This window comes from Lycorma delicatula, chromosome 6, assembly GCF_047948215.1.
Source record: "Lycorma delicatula isolate Av1 chromosome 6, ASM4794821v1, whole genome shotgun sequence".
Classification (NCBI taxonomy): domain Eukaryota; kingdom Metazoa; phylum Arthropoda; class Insecta; order Hemiptera; family Fulgoridae; genus Lycorma; species Lycorma delicatula.
Genome location: NC_134460.1, coordinates 113,467,569 through 113,490,854, shown reverse-complemented (window position 1 = coordinate 113,490,854; position 23,286 = coordinate 113,467,569). Strand labels below are relative to the sequence as shown.

Below are 23,286 nucleotides of genomic sequence, written 5' to 3'. Positions count from 1 at the left end.
GATTGCAGTTTTTTTTAGTAGTCTAGTACATATTTAGAACGAGATCAAACAGTATGTTGAATTTCAATTGCGACTACTCATTTAGCAGATGACTATTATATGTTTTAGCATATTTGTACATAGTATATTAAACTGCAGATTTTTTGTGATGTAAGTTTTAAAAAAGTACTTAATAAATTTTATCTGGTTAATCACTTAAAGCATTGATAGGTTTATATTATTTTCATCACCACTATTACTGACAAAAACTTATATAAAGAAATGTCAAAAATGATATACTCAAATAGATGTCAGGGACATAAAGTATAGTAATTTTTATATTTTATTATTTATATAAATATATTGTGCATACATGCAGCCTTACATAGTGATTTTTTGACCTGATTCCATGTTATAGTATAATTTCAATCTTACAATTCTATAATTCATTTGATAAATAGCTTTTATTTTGTAGTTAAAATATGTTTAGAAAAAAAATTTAATCATCTATTTTTATTGCTATTTACTTACACATCAAATCAGACCATTTATAAAATAAATCTTTCTTATATAGTACTGTTTGCACCTTGTCAAAATAAATGTGAAATACTGAAGTATTCTGTATGTAGTATGGACTGAAACAGACATATTTTTAAAAAAAATATTAGTGAGCTATTCAAGAAAATATTTTAATCTGCTTTGTATTATTATACATATGAAAAATTATTTTAAAATCATATCAATTTTTTTTAAAGAAAACTTACATTTTGATTTCTTTATATTGTGAAATAGTATTTATATAATAATCTTTTTATGCATCATTAAAATATAATAATATTTTAAGTCTTTTCTTCCTTAAGTAAATACTTTTGAAATGTCTTCATACGTCTGCGTGCATCTTAGACATGTATCTTCTACGTGCATCTTAATTCAGTAGATGTAATTTGTTACAAAATAAAAGCTACGTAAAATGGTCATAAGAATAAAATAAAAACATTACACTTAAGAGCACTTGCATAAAGTAAAAATTGAAGAAATCATTACAAGATTTGAGTTAAAATTACAAAAATTTCACCTTTATTTGTAGAGTATTAAATAAAATCAAAACACAGGGTAAACTTCAAAATAATCTATGAAATGAAAACTTGTAGTCTTAAAACAATATAAAAGAGAAATATATGTGTTCTATAATGTAGAATAAGATTACATATATTTGAGCAATTACAAAATTGATGTTAAACAAAATAATAGAATTGTAAATATCTTGACAGAAAAATTGTTGACAAAAATATTTATGTACAACATTTATTTGAAAAGTCCAAGATGACTCTGGTTTTGTTTTTGAAGATCCTTTCCTTGCCAAGTCACTCAGTATTTTGACTTCCAGTAATTGTGCATTGAGTCACACTCTTCCTGCTTCTCTGTCCAGGATAATTCCAAATCTAGCGCACTGTCTAAACGACCATTTTGTTTCTCTTTATCAGCACTTTCGTTTCCATCAATAGTTCCATCATTAGATCTCAAACTGTTTACAATTTCTTCATCAGAATTTTACAAGTATTAAAACGATAGACATCTTGTCTATCATTTATCTCTTCAATTTTGCAATTTGATGAAACTAAAACTTAAACATTATACACAACAATTCCTCTTCATCGCATTCCAATCCATCCATAGTACCATCAGAAAGCCCCTTGATTTTTCTTTCCAGTTCACTGTAATAAACCATTTATTATATCTTTCCAACCACGTAAACATAATCTTTAAAATTAATTTTTTTTTATAAAATTTTCTGGCACTCTCTTCATATCATCAGCCAACAGGAGTTGTAACAAATGTTTTCTGTACAGACATTTGTACGTTCGATAATTCCTTGATTCATTGCTTGTTAGATCCTGTTTATATTTGGTGGTAGAAAAAAAACTCCAAAATTTCCATTTTTTCTTTACACACTGTGGAAGGTAGAGAAAATTTTGTTGAGGGCCAACAAAATTTTCCAGCTTTATTAACTTACTTTGAAACATTTTTACTTCTGATACATAACAGCTGTCATGCCACTAAACAAATATTACTCACCCACGAGATTTTCTGCATTTTTAAACAGTTTAGGTTTTTCTTTTATTTCCCAACAGCTAGCAAGGAAAGTTTATGCATTCCAGAACATTTCACACAGGTTATCATAATTATCTGTTCCTTGCACATCCTATCTCCAAATGTATTGATTTCTGTTTGTTTTATTAGGTAGGAATTTCCACTGCAATCTTGTTTCATCAGCATTGTAGGTGAATTCAACATTAGAGTCTTCTTTAAGTTTAGCATTAAACCTCAAAACAAAATTGTTGGCACTCTCTGTGTTGATTGATATTTTTTTAACCATGAATCACTAGCTCGTGAATTCCATGTCTACATTTAAAATGTCAAAGCCGTCCACTGCTGGCTACAAAATCTATATCACCTTGCAGCACTCCATTAAATATCTATGATTTTTCACACAATACTGATCAGGATATCGGCCACTTTTTCATGTTATTCAGTACATAATTAATAAACTAAATAATGGTTAAGGAAGATAAAAAGTCAGCAGTAGAATGCTAACTTTCAATATTGACGACAGCCTCTTCAACCTGGCTGTTTTCAGTTCCTTCATCACTTTTCTAGATAAATTTTCATTTCACTTTTAAGCACAGATACAAATTATAAAATTATCTTATTTTATAATATCTGAAATGGTAGGTATACCATTCCACCGCTAACTTCCCGGTGAAAGTTAACATTCTACTGCTAACATTTTATCTTCCTCACCATTATTGGGCTTATTAATAGTGTTTACTTTATTCTTCTTTGATAAAATAAAGAAAGCACCCTTATACAAAAACACTTCAAAAATATTACAGTTAACTTGAAAATATTTTACTATAAAAATCAGAATTGCAGGCTACCATTAAAGGAAAAATTTTTCTGTACAATAATTCTAAATAAACGACAAAATTTGACCGACAAAGTGAGTTCACATTTGGTATTCATAATGACTAACTGTGTTAGCTAAGAATGTGCATGACCTTCCATCATCATTATTTATCATGGTACATACAGGACGACTTTCAACATTACAATTGCAGTAAGACAAACAATCTCAAAATAGTACAGTAACAATTGTAACATTTTTCTTAATGGTTATTTATAAACCGGTCAATCACTTTATTGTTTTAATACCAAGAGTTCCTACAAAAACAATTTTGGGCATTCTTAATGAGTAAAATCCTGGTAATTCTTGCTGATCCAGTAAATTTGCAATACATATAACTGGAATCCTATTAATTATAGTACTGCTGTTTTAATATGCTTACGGAGTTTATTGCCTAATTGGTGAAATGTTGTAAATTCATCTATAAATTCCAATTTACATTCATATTCTGAAGACTTTTCTCTACCAGAATTATTGTAACAAACTTCAATTGCAATAGGTCCTACTGCAGTCTTTCTGTATCCAATTATATATATGTGCATGCACTTTTACATCTTTTTGTTGTAATTGAAGAAGATGATTCATTAAATAAATTTTTCACATTATTTTTATTATATAGCTGGTATTATTTTTTGCAAACCAACTTTCACTTCAGTTTGTACAAGCTCTATGAAATTAAGGTTTTATGATATGGAAAAAATCTTCAACTGAATGACCATGTCCTTCAAAATTTTACCTAATTTATAACATTTTGTGTTCTTTCTGTTAACTCGATTAAATTGTTTAAGTTAATCAATAACATTAACACACTAGACAGAATATTTTTCTTCAAAAGCCAGTTTTGCATTTTAGATTTGGTAGTACGTAAGTATTGCAAGAAAACTGATTTTAAAACTGGTTTTTAACACTTGAAAATTGTGCTAGGGTGCATTGCCTGTAACCAGTACACTCTGAGGAAGCAGATTTGGCAAAAGTTTTTCATCAAGGAATTTTTCAATCATTATTAACAAATTCATTGCTTTTGAGACGGACCAGTCCCATGCTGCCGATGTACCACCTGCCTGTGGGACTTTCTTTCTTTTCTGTTTAGCCTCCAGAACCACTGTAAGGCATTACTTCAGAGGATGAATGAGGATGATATGTATGAATGTAAATGAAGTGAAGTCTTGTACAGTCTCAGGTCGACTGTTCCTGAGAAGTGTGGTTAATTGAACAAGCACCAAAGAACACCGGTATCCACAATATAGTATTCAAATCCATATAAAAGTAACACCTACCTGTGAGACTGGCTGGTCTCAAGTTCACTTGTAATGTTCTGGCACCTGTCTGGCAATAAACATGCTAGTTGTATCCTAGTTAATACTGCGGCATTGTTCATTCAAGTATAATATAAATAAAAATAAAATTATAAATTTAAAAAAAAATTTAGAAGTATAAATAAAAAAATTAAAATATTGCCTCAGCATCTAGTGTTTAATAGATGGAAAAAACAAGCACTTAATGCGTTAAAACCATTATATGATACTCTCCTGCATAATGAGTAAACTGCGACCTTATCAATATGTCCAGAATGAAACCCATTTCACCACTTGCGTTGTTAGTAATAATTAATCAGGAATCTTTAAGTTTCATAATACAAGCAATATCATTTCCTGTCAGATACCCCCAAATCTTACTCTGAGCATCTGAACCATGGATTTAGATCTTACCCACATAAATGATTAATTATGGGTATTTTAACAAAATGTCTTTATGTATGTGAGTATGCTCAATTAAAACTAATCTGTTATCTCCTCATTTTCTTTCCTCGAATTCCCATCTCAAGTATTCTTGCAAATACCAACAAATCAAATTTTCTGAGACTACACTTCACTCTTGTAAAGATTCCATCATAGTTTAATTTTTAAGATAACTTCACTAAAGATAAAGAATAATTTCTTTAATTTAAAAATTATTTATAAATTGATAAATGATTGATCTTTAAAAGGAATTTACAATAGTCACAATATTAAATCTCCTTTTTTTTCTTTCGACTGTTTTAAGAGAACACTTGCAACTTCTATCTCTTTTGATTGTTTCTTAATTCACTTTACAGAAGAAATAGACCCTTCAGTTAAAGTTACAGTTCTCTTGATAAATATTTTCTTGATCTGTTATATGTGTAACTATTTCAGCTACTTTAGTCACATAAGCTAACAGACGGAAATCACAAGTTTCACCATGTATAATATGGATACCCAAAAATACTTGACTTTTCAAAATATTAAGAAAAGAAATAAATTAATAAAAATAGCACAATTGTAATTGTCCACTACAAAATTACACTCTATATTCTCCAAATTTATACTATTTGCAAAGAACTAGCAAACGATTTTTCTCTTGACATCTGAATGTGTAAAAACGGATAAAAAATTGTTAAAATTAAAAATTCATTAACTTCATTACATTGGTTATAAAAATGGATCATTTATAAATTTTTAGATAAGTTTTTTTTTTTAATTATCTGTAAGTTGTACATGTGAATTTATTAATTTGTTGTAAATATTAACTTTTTATTAATCACTGAATAACTTTTATGTGTTTGTTTATATATTACTATGTAAATAATGTAATGTGTAATAAAAACAATAATTTTAAATGAACAGTAAATAAATTATTCAATAAGAATTTCCAAATTTAAAATATACTGCTAGTTTTCTGCATAAGAATTCAACAAAACAAATACTATTTTATTGTAATGGCCATAAACTATAAATAGATTAAGTTTTTATTACAACTATAGTTGCTGGTAACAATGTGTGTAATATAACAACGCATACAAACAAGAACAAATGAGTTTGAAAACTTTTTTATAATACTGCATGTAATATACTGATAAAGATAGATGTTCAGTAACAAGTTTGCATGCTTCCCAACCTAGTGTTCTTAACAGTTTAACCAAGTTTTATTTTATTTTTCAGTATATTTATTTTAATTGTTAATTCTTTGATAAATGTTAATGAAGATGTTTAATGACCAAAATTTGATTTTAGTTCTTTATTTCTCTTTTATATTATAGATACTTCTTGAGCATAATCTTTTTTATGAAATATAAATATAGAAAAAATAATCTTAAATAAAATATTAGATAAGTATAATATACAAGAGAATCAGTTTTATTAATCAGTTATTTATTTTAATTATAATCTAAAATTACATTTTTCTCAAGATGTTTCAATCTTAAGGATTAGCAACAAAATAGATTTTAGATATCCTATAATAAACTGTAATTTCTTTTTAAATATAAAATTATTGACATTATATGTTGTTGACTAATTTAAATTTTTCATTAAATCTGTTTGCAAATCTATCAGTCTAGCGTTAAACTTTATAAGTATTTATTAAATTTGAAATTGCTCATTTCATTTTTAATGAAAAACTAAGACTAAATCTTTTTGAAAATGAAGTTCATTTATGTTTAAATGAACTTTCTTTTATTTTCACCAATACACTTCTACCCTATTGTTTTAATTTAATTTAATAATATTCTATGAATAAATTATTTAATGCTTGGTGATAAAAACTGTTATTGGCTGCATAAAGACAAATTAAAGATAATCATGAATTTTCACTTCACACTGCTGTTATTTATACTATTCTTTAAACTCAGATTTGTAATAATGCCATCACCTTTTTCATCAGATTGTAACTGTAAAAACTGTTAAAAATAGATTTTTAGAAAGGTCATTAATATTTCAATTACAATAGTATATCTAAAGCAGAAACATTATAAAAGTTATGCAAGTTTCAATATGGTAAAATGTTGGTAACTGTTATAGTAAGTCACCTCAAGAATAATTTAGCCATTTTCAAGAACAACAAACATCTCATACAAAGCTTAATGGGAAAAATCAAAATTGAAGTTCTCATTGACTTCACTGAGCCATCAAATCTGACTAATAAAGACAATCCCACCTAAATGGATTGATATTAAGGCTTAACAGAGACTTTCATTCTATTTAAATACTTGCTATACAGTGAACATTATTGTACTCAATAAACTTATACCCTGATATCTCAGCTGCTTTACATTCATTATAGCCAAAAGTAAAAGCTAAAACAAATAATGTAAAGCCGGCCAAATGGTGTAGCGATTACCAACTGGTTTTTAGATCATTTTGCCCTCAGGTTCGATTTCCTGCGAAAATCTGATATATTTCCATCTATCACATATTCCTCTCTAAAATTTATGAAAATTCATGTCCAAGGTCATTTAATATAAAAAAAGAAAAAGCCACAAATACATGTATCTTATTCTATTGGAATAACTGGGATGAAGAAAACTAGTTAAAATCTATTTTAATTATTATAAATTGTTTTTAAATTTGCACATAACTTTATATTTTATACATTCTATCAGTCTAAATATGTAGAGATTAAAATAGATAAAAATGCTACGATAAGTATGTGGCCAGTAAACACTATGCTAGTAACGCCAGTGCTATTTCAGTAGTGCTATGAAATTATATATATATATATGGCCATATGCACATAAATAACTATTTAACTATAAATAACCACATAACTTTTATTTTATTCAATTTATGCAGTTTGCAGTACATCTTAAAATTAAATTAATTTGAATAATTCAGTTTTAAAATTGAAAATTATAATTTTTATTATCTCATTTTTGCATTGATTATGAACATGTTTTTATTATCAATTCTATGACCAACAACATTTATTTATTTACTAGATTCAAACTACTTTTAAAAACACTACATAATAAGTATTTCACAGATTGAAATGCCTAAATACAGGTGGTGCAATATTAGTGCTAACATCCTGTTTTTTTAATAGTTATCCTTGCTTTCAAAATCCACATAGCTCTAGTATCTCTGGTGATGTAAAAATCTCTTGTCATTCAACTCAGGTGCATCTTTTTAAGATGTTTTCAATTCTGTTATCATTTTTTTCATACCCTTTATAATTAATGTTGTTTAATTCCTAATTTCTTTGTTTTCAATTTCACTATTATTTAGCTACTAAATGTCTAGAAAGTCTTCTTCAGTAGACTTCTTTGTAAGGATTGTTGAATATTTATTTCCATAACTAACACAAATTAGTAGGCTTACAGCAACTGCTTTCAAATGAAATTCTTTAGAAAAAGCTTCAATTCTTTCTGTTTCATCAGCCAGAAAAAGGCGATGGGATCTTATATTTTCTTTCACACTTTTTAAACTTCCCAAGGATTCCTTGATCTAAAGGAAGATCCAAATATTAACCTGATAATATATCACAAAATTCTTCAATAATGATTAATTCATAATTATAAAAATGTAATTTCAAACTTAGAAATTAATTTTCTCTATCATAAAAAAGAAAGGAAACTGTAATTGATTATCACCTTGACATTCTTAGAGAAGAAATCCATAATTATTAGAAGATATGTATTAATAATTATTTTATTTACTTTCAAGTTAAAACTAAATAATTTTCTTTACATTAATGAGGGTTAAAGAAATTAATTTGCATACAGCACACAAATAATTACATAACCAAAAATTTAATTCCTGAAGAATTTTGATTTTTTTCACTAGTTTAAGTTTTTGATGTTTGGATATCTAATGTTCTACTGATATTCAGTTAAAAATTCTCTCACTATTTTCTAGAGATGCAAGTATTATTACCTTTCAGACGTTATTGGATGTAACGTTGTATGTCTTGAATAAATAGTATGATTGCATGCATGATTACATTGGCAGCTTTCATTATTATTACCCAAATTTACCGCTGCCCATTTCTCTAAAAATCAAAAAAAATAAAAATGCCATATTTATTCCTATAATAATTTTTAACTTTTTATGATAACATTCATTAAATAAGAATTACTCTTAATTAAATTTACTCATTAAAATTTTTAATTTATATTTTTTACTTATTAAATTAAATACTCATTAAATTTACTCTTCATGGATTAATATGAAGTAGGAGTACAGATTCTAAACCCTCGTAGGAGAAAAACACCCATCTTGTTACATTTCTGGTAACCTTACCTCCTCCACTCCTAGCCCTGATGGGCTTTGTCAGACATTGTCTTATTGATCCCCAGACACTGGTTAGCACATTGTAGTCATGAGCTAGGTTTCTGTTAGGATTCTATTGATGTAAATGTCCCAATGGATACGTCCATTGATGATTAAGTCTCAGCTTTTTCCTTCACTTAGGCTTCCTCAGACATCATTGATCTTCAGACCTTTTTTTTGCCCTCACAACTAATTTCATTGTCTGCAGAATTGCTAACCCTATACAAGTTTACCGCCTGTTGGCGGTGTTACTTGTATTAGTAATATTGCCAAAGAAGTTCTACTTAATCTTAAATTTAACACTTACGGAATAAAACAACCAACTTTTACTTAGTATATACTATTTATTTAATCTCTTAGGAATACAAATTCATATCACACAAACTCATCAAAACGATCAATTTTTCGATCATATCTTCATCAAAACGATCAATTTTTCTTAACCCAACATCCTGAGGAATAGGAATGTACAATACTATTTCATATATATATATGCTTTTGCTGTCTCAGACAGAAATGGTATCTTAAAAAAAGTTACATAACAATATTAAAAGTATTATCAACAGCTCATTTCATACTGGTATGCTAGGTATCAGAGAAAAGACACCATCAGCCAGGTGACAATATGAACAACTATTTATAACTCCTAAGTGTTTTGAATGATCACCAAAATATGTACATAAGCTATGAACACTAAAAACAGCCTTAGCATTTCCAGTACTGATAACTCTAGTACTGGTGTTTTATTGATTTTACTGTTGGCACAAATTACTATAACCCCTGAAGTTGTATGTTTATTCTCTTGAGTAGTAAGATAAGCACTCCAGGAAAACATCTTACCTATGTTAATGAAAAATGTAAAAATTATTATTAAAGAGGCAGAGTTAATTAGAAAAAAAAAATAGCAGCAAAAAGATTCTATTTCTCTAGCAACAATTACATAACATATTGTTATAAAATGAAAGAAGAGCGTACCGATATGTATAAAAATTAATGTCTCCTGTGAATTTATACAAAATTTAAAAATAATTTTTAGGTAACAGAAGAAAGCTATTCTGTTCACTCACTTTAACAAATAAAAAATTTATAAGAAATCTTTTAAATATTAATAATTATTGACAATTCTTTCATTATTTATTTATAAATCATTAATCAATGATAGGTAGACAGATACTGAAGGAAATTTTGAAATATAAAATTATGACACAAGAAATGAAACTAGTAGGTTTTTAGAGGTCTATAGAAAAATGTTATCTAAATTTAACCCATGTTATATTTAGTCACCGTACATCAGATATTACCATGTAATGTTTGTATTTTTAATAAAATAAATTATTTAACGGTAGTACTAAATCACCAAAAATAAAATAAAAAACTCAAGAAAATGGAAACAAAGAACAAGTTAACAAATTAAACATTACATATAAGAACAGGATTAACATGTGCAAATCTCATTATAGAAGTAGAGTGCATACAAAGCTATTAATTACTGTATATAAATTTAAAACAAAAATATCATAAACTTGAAATTTACAAGCATGATATTTAATTTGATAAAAATGACATGTTAAGTGGAAAAACTTACTTATAAAGATTTAATAAACTTACTTGTTCTGAAGAGTATTTCTAACCAAATTAAATATGTATCATTAACAGTAACAAAAATGAAAGAACTAGAATAAAAACTTTGAAGAGATCTTGTGGGAATATATTTTCACACATTCAGAATATGAATAATTTTAAAATATTTATTTTTATTTCAATATTTTTTTAATATTTTTAACTCTCAAAAATCTTTCTGTGAAAGAGTTTTGAGAGTTAAAAATCATATTATGATAGATAGTCACATAAAAAACTGTGCTACTAGTATATTTTGGCAGCACAATTTTTGGCCATAACAATATTTTGTTATAGGTGAAAAAAATAGAACTACTTTGTCTTTGTGCCAGTGGAACATAATTTATATATGTAGCTTGTAATCATTCACTAAAATTAGGATTACTTTTGTATGTGTAAAGTTCAATCTGAAACTTATATTATTACAACGTTTATTGAACAAAAAATCCTTATTTATCTGTAGGTAAAATAATAATGATTTAATTCATTTGTTTGAAAAAAGTAAAATAAAATCTAGCATTATGTTTTTTCTTTCCTCCTTCTCATTAAAAAGTAGTACTCTTTCACTAACCAACTTTAAAAGTAACAGTAACATCTGGATTCAAGATTCAAAATTTTCTCAATAAGTTCATTTGAATTTTAGTTACATCCTACCATTTGCTAACAATTCCTTTGAGCTGAAATTGTTATTTTTTAAATTAACATTTAAATCTTTAGCCAAAAAATATAAATCGCAAAATAAAGCATGATGTATGCACAATTAGTTTTAACTTAATTGATGGTAATACTGAACCGGTACATATTTATAACTAAACATTTGGGAAAATTAGCATAAATTCTTCCCATATGTTACTTAGAAGAAAATTCTTAGGTTGTAAAGTATTGTAATTAATATCACTATCACGATATTAAGTTTTATGAGATTAAAGAATTATATTTTTTACCCCTCTGATCATGTACGCATGCCATATCTTCAATTCTGCAGTAAGGTAATTTATCTGAAATAAATAAAAAAAGATTGGTGTTAATTCTAATGGGAAGTTAATTGTCCTTTATTATTTTTTTTTGTATTATTTTATAAACTATATTTTAATATATTTTTGCTACATCTATAACCATATGATTTACACTTGTTAAGGTAGTACTATTTACGTTTTTAGGTTGGTACTATTTATGAGTTGTGAATTTATCAGTGCTCATACATAAATGGATAAAGGCAACTAGTTTGTAATATCTGTTATAAGTAGGAAGTTAACTTTTAGATGAGGTGATCTTGGGTTTGATTCTCAACAAGAATCTTCTGTTTTCACTCTGTAATTCAAGCATCTCATCTTTCTTACTAGAATACACGTGTTGCACATGCAATTTCATTATAAAACAATTTAATTTCTTAAATTATTAGATTAATTTTCTTTACAGTTAACAACATATTTTAACTACTTTTTAAAGCAATTAGGAAATCTGTGCTGCATTTCTGTGTCTGTATTTTCAGTCCAGTAAGTGAAGGATTTTCAAGAAACATATACAATGAAAATTATTTTCATGTTTATAATATTTTTATTTTAAATATTTTTTTTTAAATGTTACTAAAATTAAAAGAAAAATTATTTCTGTCAAATTTTAGAGATTACTTAGTTTGTTTGTAAATGAATAAGATCATATTTCATTATTGCAAACTGTCTGTTTGCATTAACTTAAATATATTATCAATTAGGGCTCTGATTGTCCATATTGATTTATAAAAGTTGTTTTGGCATTTTTTCTATAAAACTACATTAAATATAGTTTATAGTGACCTCCAACGAACCGGCGATTTTAGGTCATTATAACCGATGTTTAGGTAGCTTAGTGGTAGTACTTTAATATGCCATCTGTGCGGGTACTGTAATACAGTGAAATAAAAATTTATTTCCGTAATAAAATAATATTAAAAAACCAAAATATGCAATAATAAATACAAATACGGTAGAGTAAAAGAATATAGAAAAATGGTAAAAATTACTTTTTCTGCAAAAAGTCGCTTATTTTGTTTTTTCTAACATTTCGTGTCGTAATACAGTTTTTGAAGGTTCTTTTCTAAATCTAAACAAACACTGTTTCTTCATTAACAATTACTGTAAAACTGAGAAACCGGTAAATAATTTTCATTGCCGCTAAAACTTCTGGAAAATTTGGCGGGTTGATGTCTTCATCGTTATCTTCGTTGTCATTTCCCACGTCAGCCTGTGGTAAAAATCCTGCATGTCGAAAGCAATTTTTTACAGTTAGCGGAGAAACCTCATTCCATGATCTTTCTTACATAGTTATTTGTGTTTCCTTTTTTGATCAAAATCCTACAGCATTCGTAAAAGTTGTTTTTTGTAGTGGGCTTTTACCAACGTGATCACGTGTTGAACTAAGGGCTGTAAGACTGCTAGTGTTTCCGGTGGTAAGAACACTAACTGCATGCACGAAAGATTTTCAACGTGTAGATGAGCCGGACAGTTGTCAATGAGCAGTAGTATTTTGACATTTTCAATCTTTAATTCACGGTCCCATTTCCGTAACCAAAACGTAAAGGTATCATTTGTCATCCAAGCTTTCTTGTTGCTTTCGTTCATAACAGGAAACGATTAAAAAATTTTAAAACATCGGGGTTTAGCACTTTTCCCTATAACTAGAATTTTCTTTTGTTAGTTCCAATTATATTTGTATCAATTAGTACTGTTAGCCTTTCTTTTGATAATTACCCTCCCCCGAACATCTATCGCCTTTAAACCGAAGAGTTCTTTCTGGCGTCAGTTTAAAAAAAATACCGAATTCAACAGCATTATAAATTTTTTTCGTCCGAATAGTCCTCTTTTAATTTTGGCCAAATGGTTTCTAGCCATTTTTCTAACACACCGGTTGGAGCTGCTGCGGCCTCGCCTCTTATTCTCCCCGACACAGAATCGTGACGCTGACGGAACCGTTGTTTCCAAGCTGAAGTTATTTCACGTGGTTTACCGAATTTTTCAAAAAAATCGTTTGCCTTAGTTTGCCATATATGGTCGCTAATAGGAATATCACTAGCCCTCTTGTATTTAAACCATTTTGACAGCGCTTGACCTACATCATTGTGACTAGGCCGTATTTTTTTTGATTTCACAGAATTTTTTCAAACATTTTTCACGGTTCTTCCATATCATCGACATTGTCGAATTACCTATGCCAAATTCTTGGGCAATTTCCTTATTGGTTTCACCATTCTCTAGCCGCCAGATAATGTGCGCCTTTTCCTCTATTGTGAATGATTTTCGCGAAGTTATAATTAAATCTTTATTAAATGAATTACACAGAATACGTAAAATAAAATACTGTACCAGCATTATATGAAACGCTCAAGAAAAATATTAATAATAACTGAATGTGGCTGTATCAGTTTACAATAATCTGGTACAGGAAGTACACATGCAGGTAAAAAGGAAAAGGTGACTCATTTTAACCGTCAAGATATTTCTTTAGCTTCAATGTAGACATACAACGTTACTGACGAGTCACTTCCGTCCGTCATTATTAGCGATAAAATGTTGCACTGCAGTAGAAAAAATAAGTCATAATAACGGTTATATCCCTACAACCGATGTAATTATAAAGAATATGCACACTGAATTTATGTATTAACAGCATACCAAACCAACCAACAGACAATTTTTTGGTCACTATATCCGACATCACTACAAATGATACTTACTGTATTTTTATATGCCAAATGAAACACCTTTTGATGGAAAAGAATTATTCAAAAATTAATTCAACTTTTTCTGTAATAAAAACAAAATCATAATTATATCAGAATGAGATTCTGAAATTTTTAATTCTGAATAATAAATTTGCCTTTAAAAAAAGTAATACTGACAACTTGGTGTCTTGGTGATTTTCATTTTTAGTAGTTTAATAAATTTCAGAGATCTAAAGTAAAAAGTTTTGAGATAATCTTTCTTACTTTATACGGAAATTCAACAATGTGAATCTATTAATTGAATAAATATGGTAACCATCGTGGTAATCCAACTTGTTCAAATACTTAAATATTTTTCTCCAATTTATATTTGCTATCTCCAGTACATTTTACTGAAAAAAGAATTCTATAAAAATAACTTCATTCTTTTTAAAAATCTATTGAAACTTTTGAATATCATATGGTTAAAGAAATAGTAAAGTGAATGTATATTATTAAATACGGAATACACTATAAGTTGTCATTCTGCACATAAATAATTGCAGTAATAATAGTTAGCATTATTGATTTCCTTAATGCAATGACATACAAGGAGAGAGCCTAAGATTTTATGACCTTGATAAAGTTTTTATAAAGCTGGCTGATTATATGTAAAATTTACACAAAAATGAAATAGATTGCTTATTTATTTATAAATACAACAACAACAAGCTTATGCTCATTTTCAGTTACTGATGAATTTTGTAGTATGCAAAAAATTTGATGACTGACTGGGATTCGAACCCAGGAGCTCTGGATGAAAGACTGAGATGCTACCACTGAATCCCTTATGAATGTGCACTGAGATGCTATTGAATAAGTACCCTACCCAAAATTGTAGTTTTCAAAAGAATCTCATTATAAAAATAAAAGCTACTTGCTAATCTGCTTTTATTAGAAAAAACAATTTTTTATTTTCAAAATATTAATCCACTCGCTTGGATGTTTCTATTAGGATTTCACACAAAAGTTCAAAATGATTAACATCAACATGCATAAGAGAAACATAAGAGAAGAAATCTGTTAACCCCTAATAAAAACATTGATTACATTGATCTTTTCAATAACACAATTTCAGATCAAATACTCATAGCTGTAGTATATTGTCTTTGCTTATTAAAGTATTCTGTAATAGATTAGATTAAGGTAAAGAAATCTGATAATAAAATAAAGTTTTATTACCTATTTTATGTGGGATGTAGATTGGTGTACAACCACACTTTTCTGTGAGAGTTTTCATACGACACTTAAATAAACATCCTGAAAATGAGTATTCACTATTATACATATCTGATTCATCTGAATGAATTTTACAACCATTATTTGATGCTGATAGGGTAGCCATGTTAAGAACGCTATATTCTGCATTAGCAAGCATATGTAGAAATACTTCATGTTTGTATGGAATTAAAGTTTGTAATACTCCACCACTTGGTACATCAGGATAAATATGTGAATCATAAATTAAAACCTGAAATTTTTGAGTAAATGTTAATAAAGCAAGATCATCTTTGAAGTTGATAAGATAAATTAATTTTTTATTTATTTATGAATTGCTAAAAAAACTGCATGGCTGCAAACTTCATTGAATTATTTATATTTGATTTTGTAAAAGAATTTATTATTAATGATAAACTAAAACAAATTTATTACATATAACATTTTTAAATTTCTCGTTTTTTGTGGCTATTTTCAGTGATAGGTGCTGCTATTATTACTGGCAGTTTTCGTGAGGTGAAAGACAAGTATTTAGATTAGGGTTGCAAAGGATGTTCGATCTGAACTGATTTATTTAATATATATTATTGTTATGTATTTTTATTTCATTATGTTAAGAAGTGGTTCATTTTTATGTACATAAATAATTTCAATTCTCATAAATGATAATAGATTTATGACTTACAATTATGAGACAGTTGGCAAGTCTATGTTTGCTGTTAAGGGTTTTGATGGTTCATTGTATCTTTGAAGTTAAGTTCATGTTTGTCCAATGTAGAATATTCTGTAGTTGGAGCAGTACAGTTTATTACCTCAAGGGTATTGTGCTTCTTTGGTGATTGTGTTTTATGTGTCATTTTTTTATAAACATTACATTTTGTTTTATTTTTTATCTAGTTTTCTGAGTCTTTATTTGTAAATGAGTAGTACATTAACTGGGAACATAATATGCTCTTTAAGATAACAATATGCAATTGTAAGTTCATGCTGAAAGTAATAAGGACAATAAACAAGTTTAACAAAATGGTAGATCTAAATATAGATTAATAAAAAGACTACATTACAAAAATAAATTATTATTTAAATATTCCCTCTTTTCTGAGTTTTTACATTTTAATTAAATTGTGTATTGGTACCTCTACATCAAGAAAGAACTTAATGTTTTTTTGTTTTTTTTTTATAAAAAGGTTACTTGCTAGTTTTAAAATGTTTTATTAAATGATTATATGATTCAAATGTTAAAAAAAAAAAAAAACTTTTAAATTTTTACATAAATAAAAAATTAAGAACTCACAAAAAGATTAAGAAACACTGTTCGGTGTTGTATTTTATAATACCAAAACCAGTCTATTAAAAAAAATTAATTTATATTATTATAGCCAAAAAAGAAAATAAATTTAAGAGTAAATGTGTGACACTATGACCTATTTATACTTAAAAATGTTTATTTTTAAAATTATATTTTAAACTTTCCAAATTGTGTATTTTGTTTTCCATATTATGAGTCTACTAAATTAACAAGATTTATGTAATTATATCTTTAATAAAAGTAACCACTAAATTGGTCAAATGGTAAAAATCATCATCATAAACCATCTGATTTTGAAATTGAGAGTTCTCAGGTTTGAATCCTAATAAAAGCACTTTTATTCAAATTTCAATACTAGATCACGGTTACAGATGTTCTTTGGTAATTGGGTTTCAATTAACCACACATCTCAGGTATGGTCAGCCTGAGTCTGTACAAGACTACACCTCACTCGCACATCATGAACAAAAGACGTGGCTGCCTATGGGCCCCAAATCCAGAAAGCTGCATGGGATATCTGAAGACTTCCAGATATCAATAAGATAACTAACTAGGAATAAAATTAAATAAAAATCAATAAAGAGGGGAACCACTCAAGTTGAAAAATACCCATGTCATTCAATGATTCTTTAATTTACTGCATATATTTAATTAAATAATTCCAAAGACATTATTGCAAACCAGAAATCTAAATCACCATGCGTGCTGTAAATTAAAACATAACCCATAATTAGTTTTAGGAAAATGACATAACATTACATGTACAAACTTACACCAACTGATATAATTAACTTGTGTTAAAATCCAATAAATATGTTATGCAATACCAAATTTTTTTCATATTATAGACATAAGGTTTAAAATATATTTTTTCTATTTCATAAATTAAGCATTACCTTTTTAATAAATAGAAATATTGGTTGCACTATTCAACGTAAGACTTGGAACTAAAAAGGGTGTAGGAGTTCTATATAGTATTTTATGAGCTGATTGTGAATATGTATTCTGAAACAACACATCACATAACGTTCTTAAGTTACAACCCCTTAGATTTATTTATTCCATTATTCATGGAACAAACAACACAAATAAGTTAGTATGCATGAATGCTTATTCACGTCTGATTTATATTGTGATGTATGCTGAAGATCTATTTAATACATAACAGTTGATAGATTCATTTCACATCAATGTTTTGAGCTGTGTTTTATTGCACTCCATGCTGAAACAACTTTATGACGTATTTCAAGTAATTAAGTATTAATAAATTAAAACTTAATAATTTTTATAATTAAATAAGTAAGTTTTTATAAGCAAGTTTCTGTCTGTGTGTGTGTATATATATATATATATATATGTATGTGGGTGGGTGTGTGTGTGTGTGTGTGTGTGTGTGTGTGTGTGTGTGTGTAAGAGAGTGTGCATGTGAACATCTTGATTTTAATAAAATAATACCAAAGGTTTTTCTGTTATAAAAATCTTTAACTAAATTTATGGCATCACTTATGAAAGAATCTTTATATGAGTATGATCAAATCACTACCACAACTAAAGAACACAGCAAGTCATACCAAGAACTGATCATACAAAAGAAAATTTTATCATATTGAATTACTCATTACTTGACTCACTGACATGTCTACACATGCTGGCTTAACATTAAATAAATCGCGCAGCTGTAACAAATATAGGTCTACAGCATTCATCACAATATAAATCAGATGTGAATAAGCATTCATGCATACTAACTTATTTGTATTGTTTGTTCCACGAATAGTTTAACAAACAAATTTAAGGTATTGTAACTAAGAACATTACATGATGTGTTGTTTTGGAATACATATCCAGATTCAGCATATAAATACTATATAGAACACCTACTCCCTTTTCAGTTCCAAATTTTATGTTGACCAGTATTATTAAGGCCTTTCTGAAAGGTTGAAGTATTGTGCCATGTAACAGAAGAAAAATTTTCTAGTCTGGTCTTACACTAGCGAATATTAAATCATTCTTACTGAAACTAAATAAAAATCTGACAGCTGAATTTTGTATGAATATGTGTTTTGTCTTTTTCAAGTAGTTTGGAAGTATTAACATTTTTGTTTAAAAATTCAGATCTGTTAAAAACTTGATTTTATAATAAATAAATTATTATTCTTTGATAAACTAACTTTACCAGTATTGAAAATAATGTACTATTAAATTTTTTCCTTGAAAGTATCAAAAGGTTTTCAATCTTTTTTTTATTTTCCTTGCAGAATAAAGGAAATTTTAAACTTATAAACTTACTTTAGCAGCGTATGTGTTTAAGTAAGAATAAGCACCTTCTTGATACTCTTCTGGTTCAACAACTAGCTCTATTTTAAGACCTAGTTCTTTACAAGCAACACTTGAATTCCAGTTTATACTTCCTTTTTCATTTGAATAATAGTCTAACAGCTTAGAATTCTGTACGGGTTCTTTTTCGCTGAAATAAAAAGAAACAGCAATCTTTTGTGAGTGTTAATACATACTTGTAACTAATATTATATTTATTAGTAAATATAAATATGGTTAATTATATGTATAAATAACATGTCGTGAGTCATGAGTTACTCATAATCAATGTCCAGCCAAATCCTCTGAAAATAAATTGATGAAAATTTCTATACATGTTAGTGTAAGTGCACACTAACAAGGATTTTTTGAAATTTTGAGTTTAAAGCGTTAAAATGGAGTAACATTGAAATTTACATTTGTTTTTAATTTTTCACAAATGTGAAAAATGTGAAAAATTTCAAAAATGTGAAAAATGGAGTAACAAATGTATATCACTTTGATTTTTGGTATGTGTAATCTTCATTTGAATATCAAAAAATCAATTTCTAGATTTTCTGAAATTCAACCTTGAAAGGAGTGAAGAAAGTTAAAAAAAAGTTTAATAATGATTGCAAATTATCCCCATTTCCAACTATACTAATGAGCTATTCAGTAGATTTTGATTTACAAATAATCTTAAAATAAATATCTAAAATCCATTTTCACATTTTTTTTTTAATTTTAATTTTTAAGGGGTGCGACAGTGTACAGCGCAGCGGCTCAATAACACAGCCACTGCCACTGTTACTGTATGTATGATCCAACTGGGTACACCTGCCTTTGGTGAGATGGAATGAAACAGCTTTTTTTTCTCTCTCTGGAATTCTTCTTTAAAAATGGTACATAATATCTAGAGAAGTGACAATTAGAAATTATTTTTAAAAACTTTTATATTTGGACCTGTTCTGCAGAAAAAACTTAAAATTTTCATTTGAAATATTCTAAATATTTTAGATATTGTGATAGTAAGGAACTGAAAGTATTTGGATGTAAGTCTTACAGGGATGAAGTTGTTATAGAAAAATTAGAGTGCATAAATCACATCCAGAAAAATGTAGGTTCTAGGCTGAGGGAAATAATTGCTGCTAAAAATATAATTTAAAATTCAGCTGTATGTTCTTCCAAGTATGCTATGGTAAATACAATTCAAAATAATGGACATAACATTGAAATTATGAGAACTAATATGGGTCATTTCTTTTTCACAAGTTTTCCACTAACAACAATCTCTCATCGTCTATGCCAATTGATTCTTAGTCTATGATTGGTCATGTCTATGTTTCATGGTGTAAAACCAAAAATTTGAATTATTCATAAAAAGAACACCTGTAAAATTCACCCTCAGGTAATAATGAAAGCTATACTTATTAACATTTAAAGCACTCTCTGATGAAGAACTTTTGAAAAAATCATAGCCATTCATAATCTTAACTGTAACCATTCCCAGAATCCCGTGACAGTTTCAATAGTGTTTTATGGCAATGGCTTGCAAAGATTGTATTTGTAGGTTTCAAAACTTCAAGGTTTGATTCATATGGTACTGCATTAAGTTTCAATTCTTGAAACATTATAAAAATTGGTGTATTACAAAATCTTGGGATTAATCACGTACTTCGAAAATACTGTTGATTGGAATTTCAAGAACTAAAAGTAAATAATATTGATTGCATCACTTCTGCCAAAGGTGTCTTTGAAAAGGTATAAAAATTAGCCATTAAAGATAGGTTAAGAAAATACTTGAATATCACTATAGTGTCTCAAATTTATTAGTTTCAAGAACATAATAGATACATATGAGTATGTGTAATAAAGTTGGTGAAACATCTGATTATTAATTGAAAATTATAATTTAGAATAGTATTCTTTTTGGATTTTCTAGTTTAATTTCTGTTCAATTTTATTTAATTATTCTGGAATTTCTATTTAATTTTATCTACATTTAAGTTAACTACAAAATATTCTTATCTTTTTGTTCATTACTCCTTTGATATTGTCAGACAATATTCTGCCAAGTCAGAGTTGATCATCATTTCATTTATTTGCTTTTGTTGCCAATCATTTAATCGCTCTTTGGTTTCATATAATTCTTCTGATCTTAATTTGTGTACATGCTCTCTAGTTTTCAAATTTTCTCTCTATATTCACCATTCCCTTTTAATCTTTTTATTCTTTCCTTGGTCTTAATGTTTTCTTCCTCTTTATATTTATCATCTTCTCTTATTTTTTTATTCTTCCCTTGTTCTTAAAATGTTCTTGCTCTTCATTTTCATCTTCTTGTTTTTTTTCCAGATATATTTCTTCATGTTATCTTTTTTTTTCTGTATGATTGTTTCTTTTTCATTTTTGATTGTTCACCAAATAATCCAATAATAAAAACTGAATATTTTACACCATAAGGTCGAAATTAACATTTGTAACCAGTATACAGGAGTTCACTAAACGGAATAGTTTAACTTTAATTAACTTTTATGTATACAACACACCAGAAATCTGAAACTTTCGTTAATCAGTAACTCATGAAGATATGAATAATACTGATCTAGTAATACGAGTAATTAATAAAGGGACTTTTACTCTCTCCTAATATTTCGTGTAAGATTGTTGAATTAATAATTGTATAAATATTTAATGTTAATAAAAACAAATATTTCAGAAATTGTGTAACTGTCCACTTTATTGAAAAATTGGAGGATCGTATCTCACATTCAAATGAAACAAGTTTAAATGAAGTACAGCAAAAAATGTGTATATGTAATTTAATAGGCTTAAAGGAAATAATGTGGTGTCCTCATCAGATTTTTTTAATATATGGTGTATGTCTAAACTACACTTTTTTTCTATAGATTAAATGCTATTATACTGGTGGAATTAGATAAGGATTTTATATAAAAAGTTGTTGTTATGTAGAATGTAGTTTTATGTTTTATATTATTTTGACAAGAATACCAGCAGTTTACAAATTTATTTTCTCCAGTTTGCCTTGTCTTTTTGTAATTAAATAGGTAAAACAAAAAAAAATAATAATTTTTATAATTATAAAGAACTATAATTTAAAATTTAATCATTTTAAAAAGCTAATTCCGAACACTTTGTTTTAAACAGAAAATTGTCAGAGAAACTCATCCACAATTACTTTTCTAATGAAGCTTGAGTTGAAGTAAAAGATTACTTAGGTGTAGATAACATTTTTTTTAAATTTTCCATCATAAATTAATGTGTCAATTTTAAAAACTTTTCTATATCAACCATTTATAAGTCATAATTTAATTGGGAGAGAAAAATTAACTACTTGAGTAAAATAGAAACCTATGAGGAGTTTTAAAGTTGACAGTATTCCTAGAAATACAACAGAATCCTTGAACAGATGATGGACCATTTCTCATCATATTAGAACATGGGTACTGTTGACCACGCCAGTAACATTTCTTCAGTATATTTTCACAAGTATGGGATAACTGCAAACAGAAAAGAAATCATTTTACATTATTATAGAGATTATTAAATTTGGTTCTAAGAACTTAGGTAGTTATAGTTGACTGCAAAATCTTGTTTTACTTAGTTTTTGTTTTAATTTGATAGATATTACACTCTTGTGCTGTATTCTAATATTTGTATTTATTGTAATATTATCTAAGTGCAACAAATTTTCTAGTTAAATATTCTAGTAAATCTTCCAGTTAGGGACTTGCTTCACAATTTTTTTTTCAAATATATACATGATAACTAATAGAAAATTTGATTTATTACAAGCTTTTACTTCTATTTTTTTTTTTAATAAATAACTTTATAAGTTTTATAAAGTAAAAATTTGTATAAAACATTTAAATGTCCAGATACATCTATAGAAAATTTCCTTCTAAACATTGTATTCCCTATTATAAAATGAAAAAAATAATTTTTTTTTTGTAGAAGAGGCTAGTATGATTGCCATCTATGGGAGGTTCTGGTTTTGTTCAGTGACCTTCCTGAAGAAACTACTCATAATTACACTCCTCAGATAAGGACAACAATCTCAGAAATAATCAGATTTCGATTT

At 27.4% G+C, this 23,286-nt stretch overlaps 1 protein-coding gene across 1 annotated transcript; it reads right to left on the bottom strand.

Annotated features, from left to right (window-relative positions):
• Window positions 1–1,347: 1,347 nt before the first annotated feature.
• On the bottom strand, window positions 1,348–22,636 carry LOC142326915 (epithelial sodium channel subunit gamma-like). The gene is made up of 6 exons (XM_075369646.1): window positions 22,557–22,636; window positions 19,182–19,359; window positions 15,548–15,836; window positions 11,571–11,624; window positions 8,614–8,728; window positions 1,348–1,504 (listed from the first exon to the last, which is right to left on the bottom strand). The coding sequence occupies exons 1-6, from the start codon at window positions 22,634–22,636 to the stop codon at window positions 1,348–1,350; spliced, it is 873 nt and encodes a 290-aa protein (XP_075225761.1).
• Between the last annotated feature and the right edge of the window lie 650 nt (window positions 22,637–23,286).

Excerpts from the sequence above, each read along its gene's own strand:
- LOC142326915 (XM_075369646.1), bottom strand. The coding sequence starts at position 22,636 with ATGATGAGAAATGGTCCATCATCTGTTCAAGGATTCTGTTGTATTTCT. Across the intron at positions 19,360-22,556 it reads AACTTTAAAACTCCTCATAG|CGAAAAAGAACCCGTACAGA; the intron begins GTTTCTATTTTA and ends TTTTTATTTCAG. Across the intron at positions 15,837-19,181 it reads TAAACACATACGCTGCTAAA|GTTTTAATTTATGATTCACA; the intron begins GTAAGTTTATAA and ends CAAAAATTTCAG.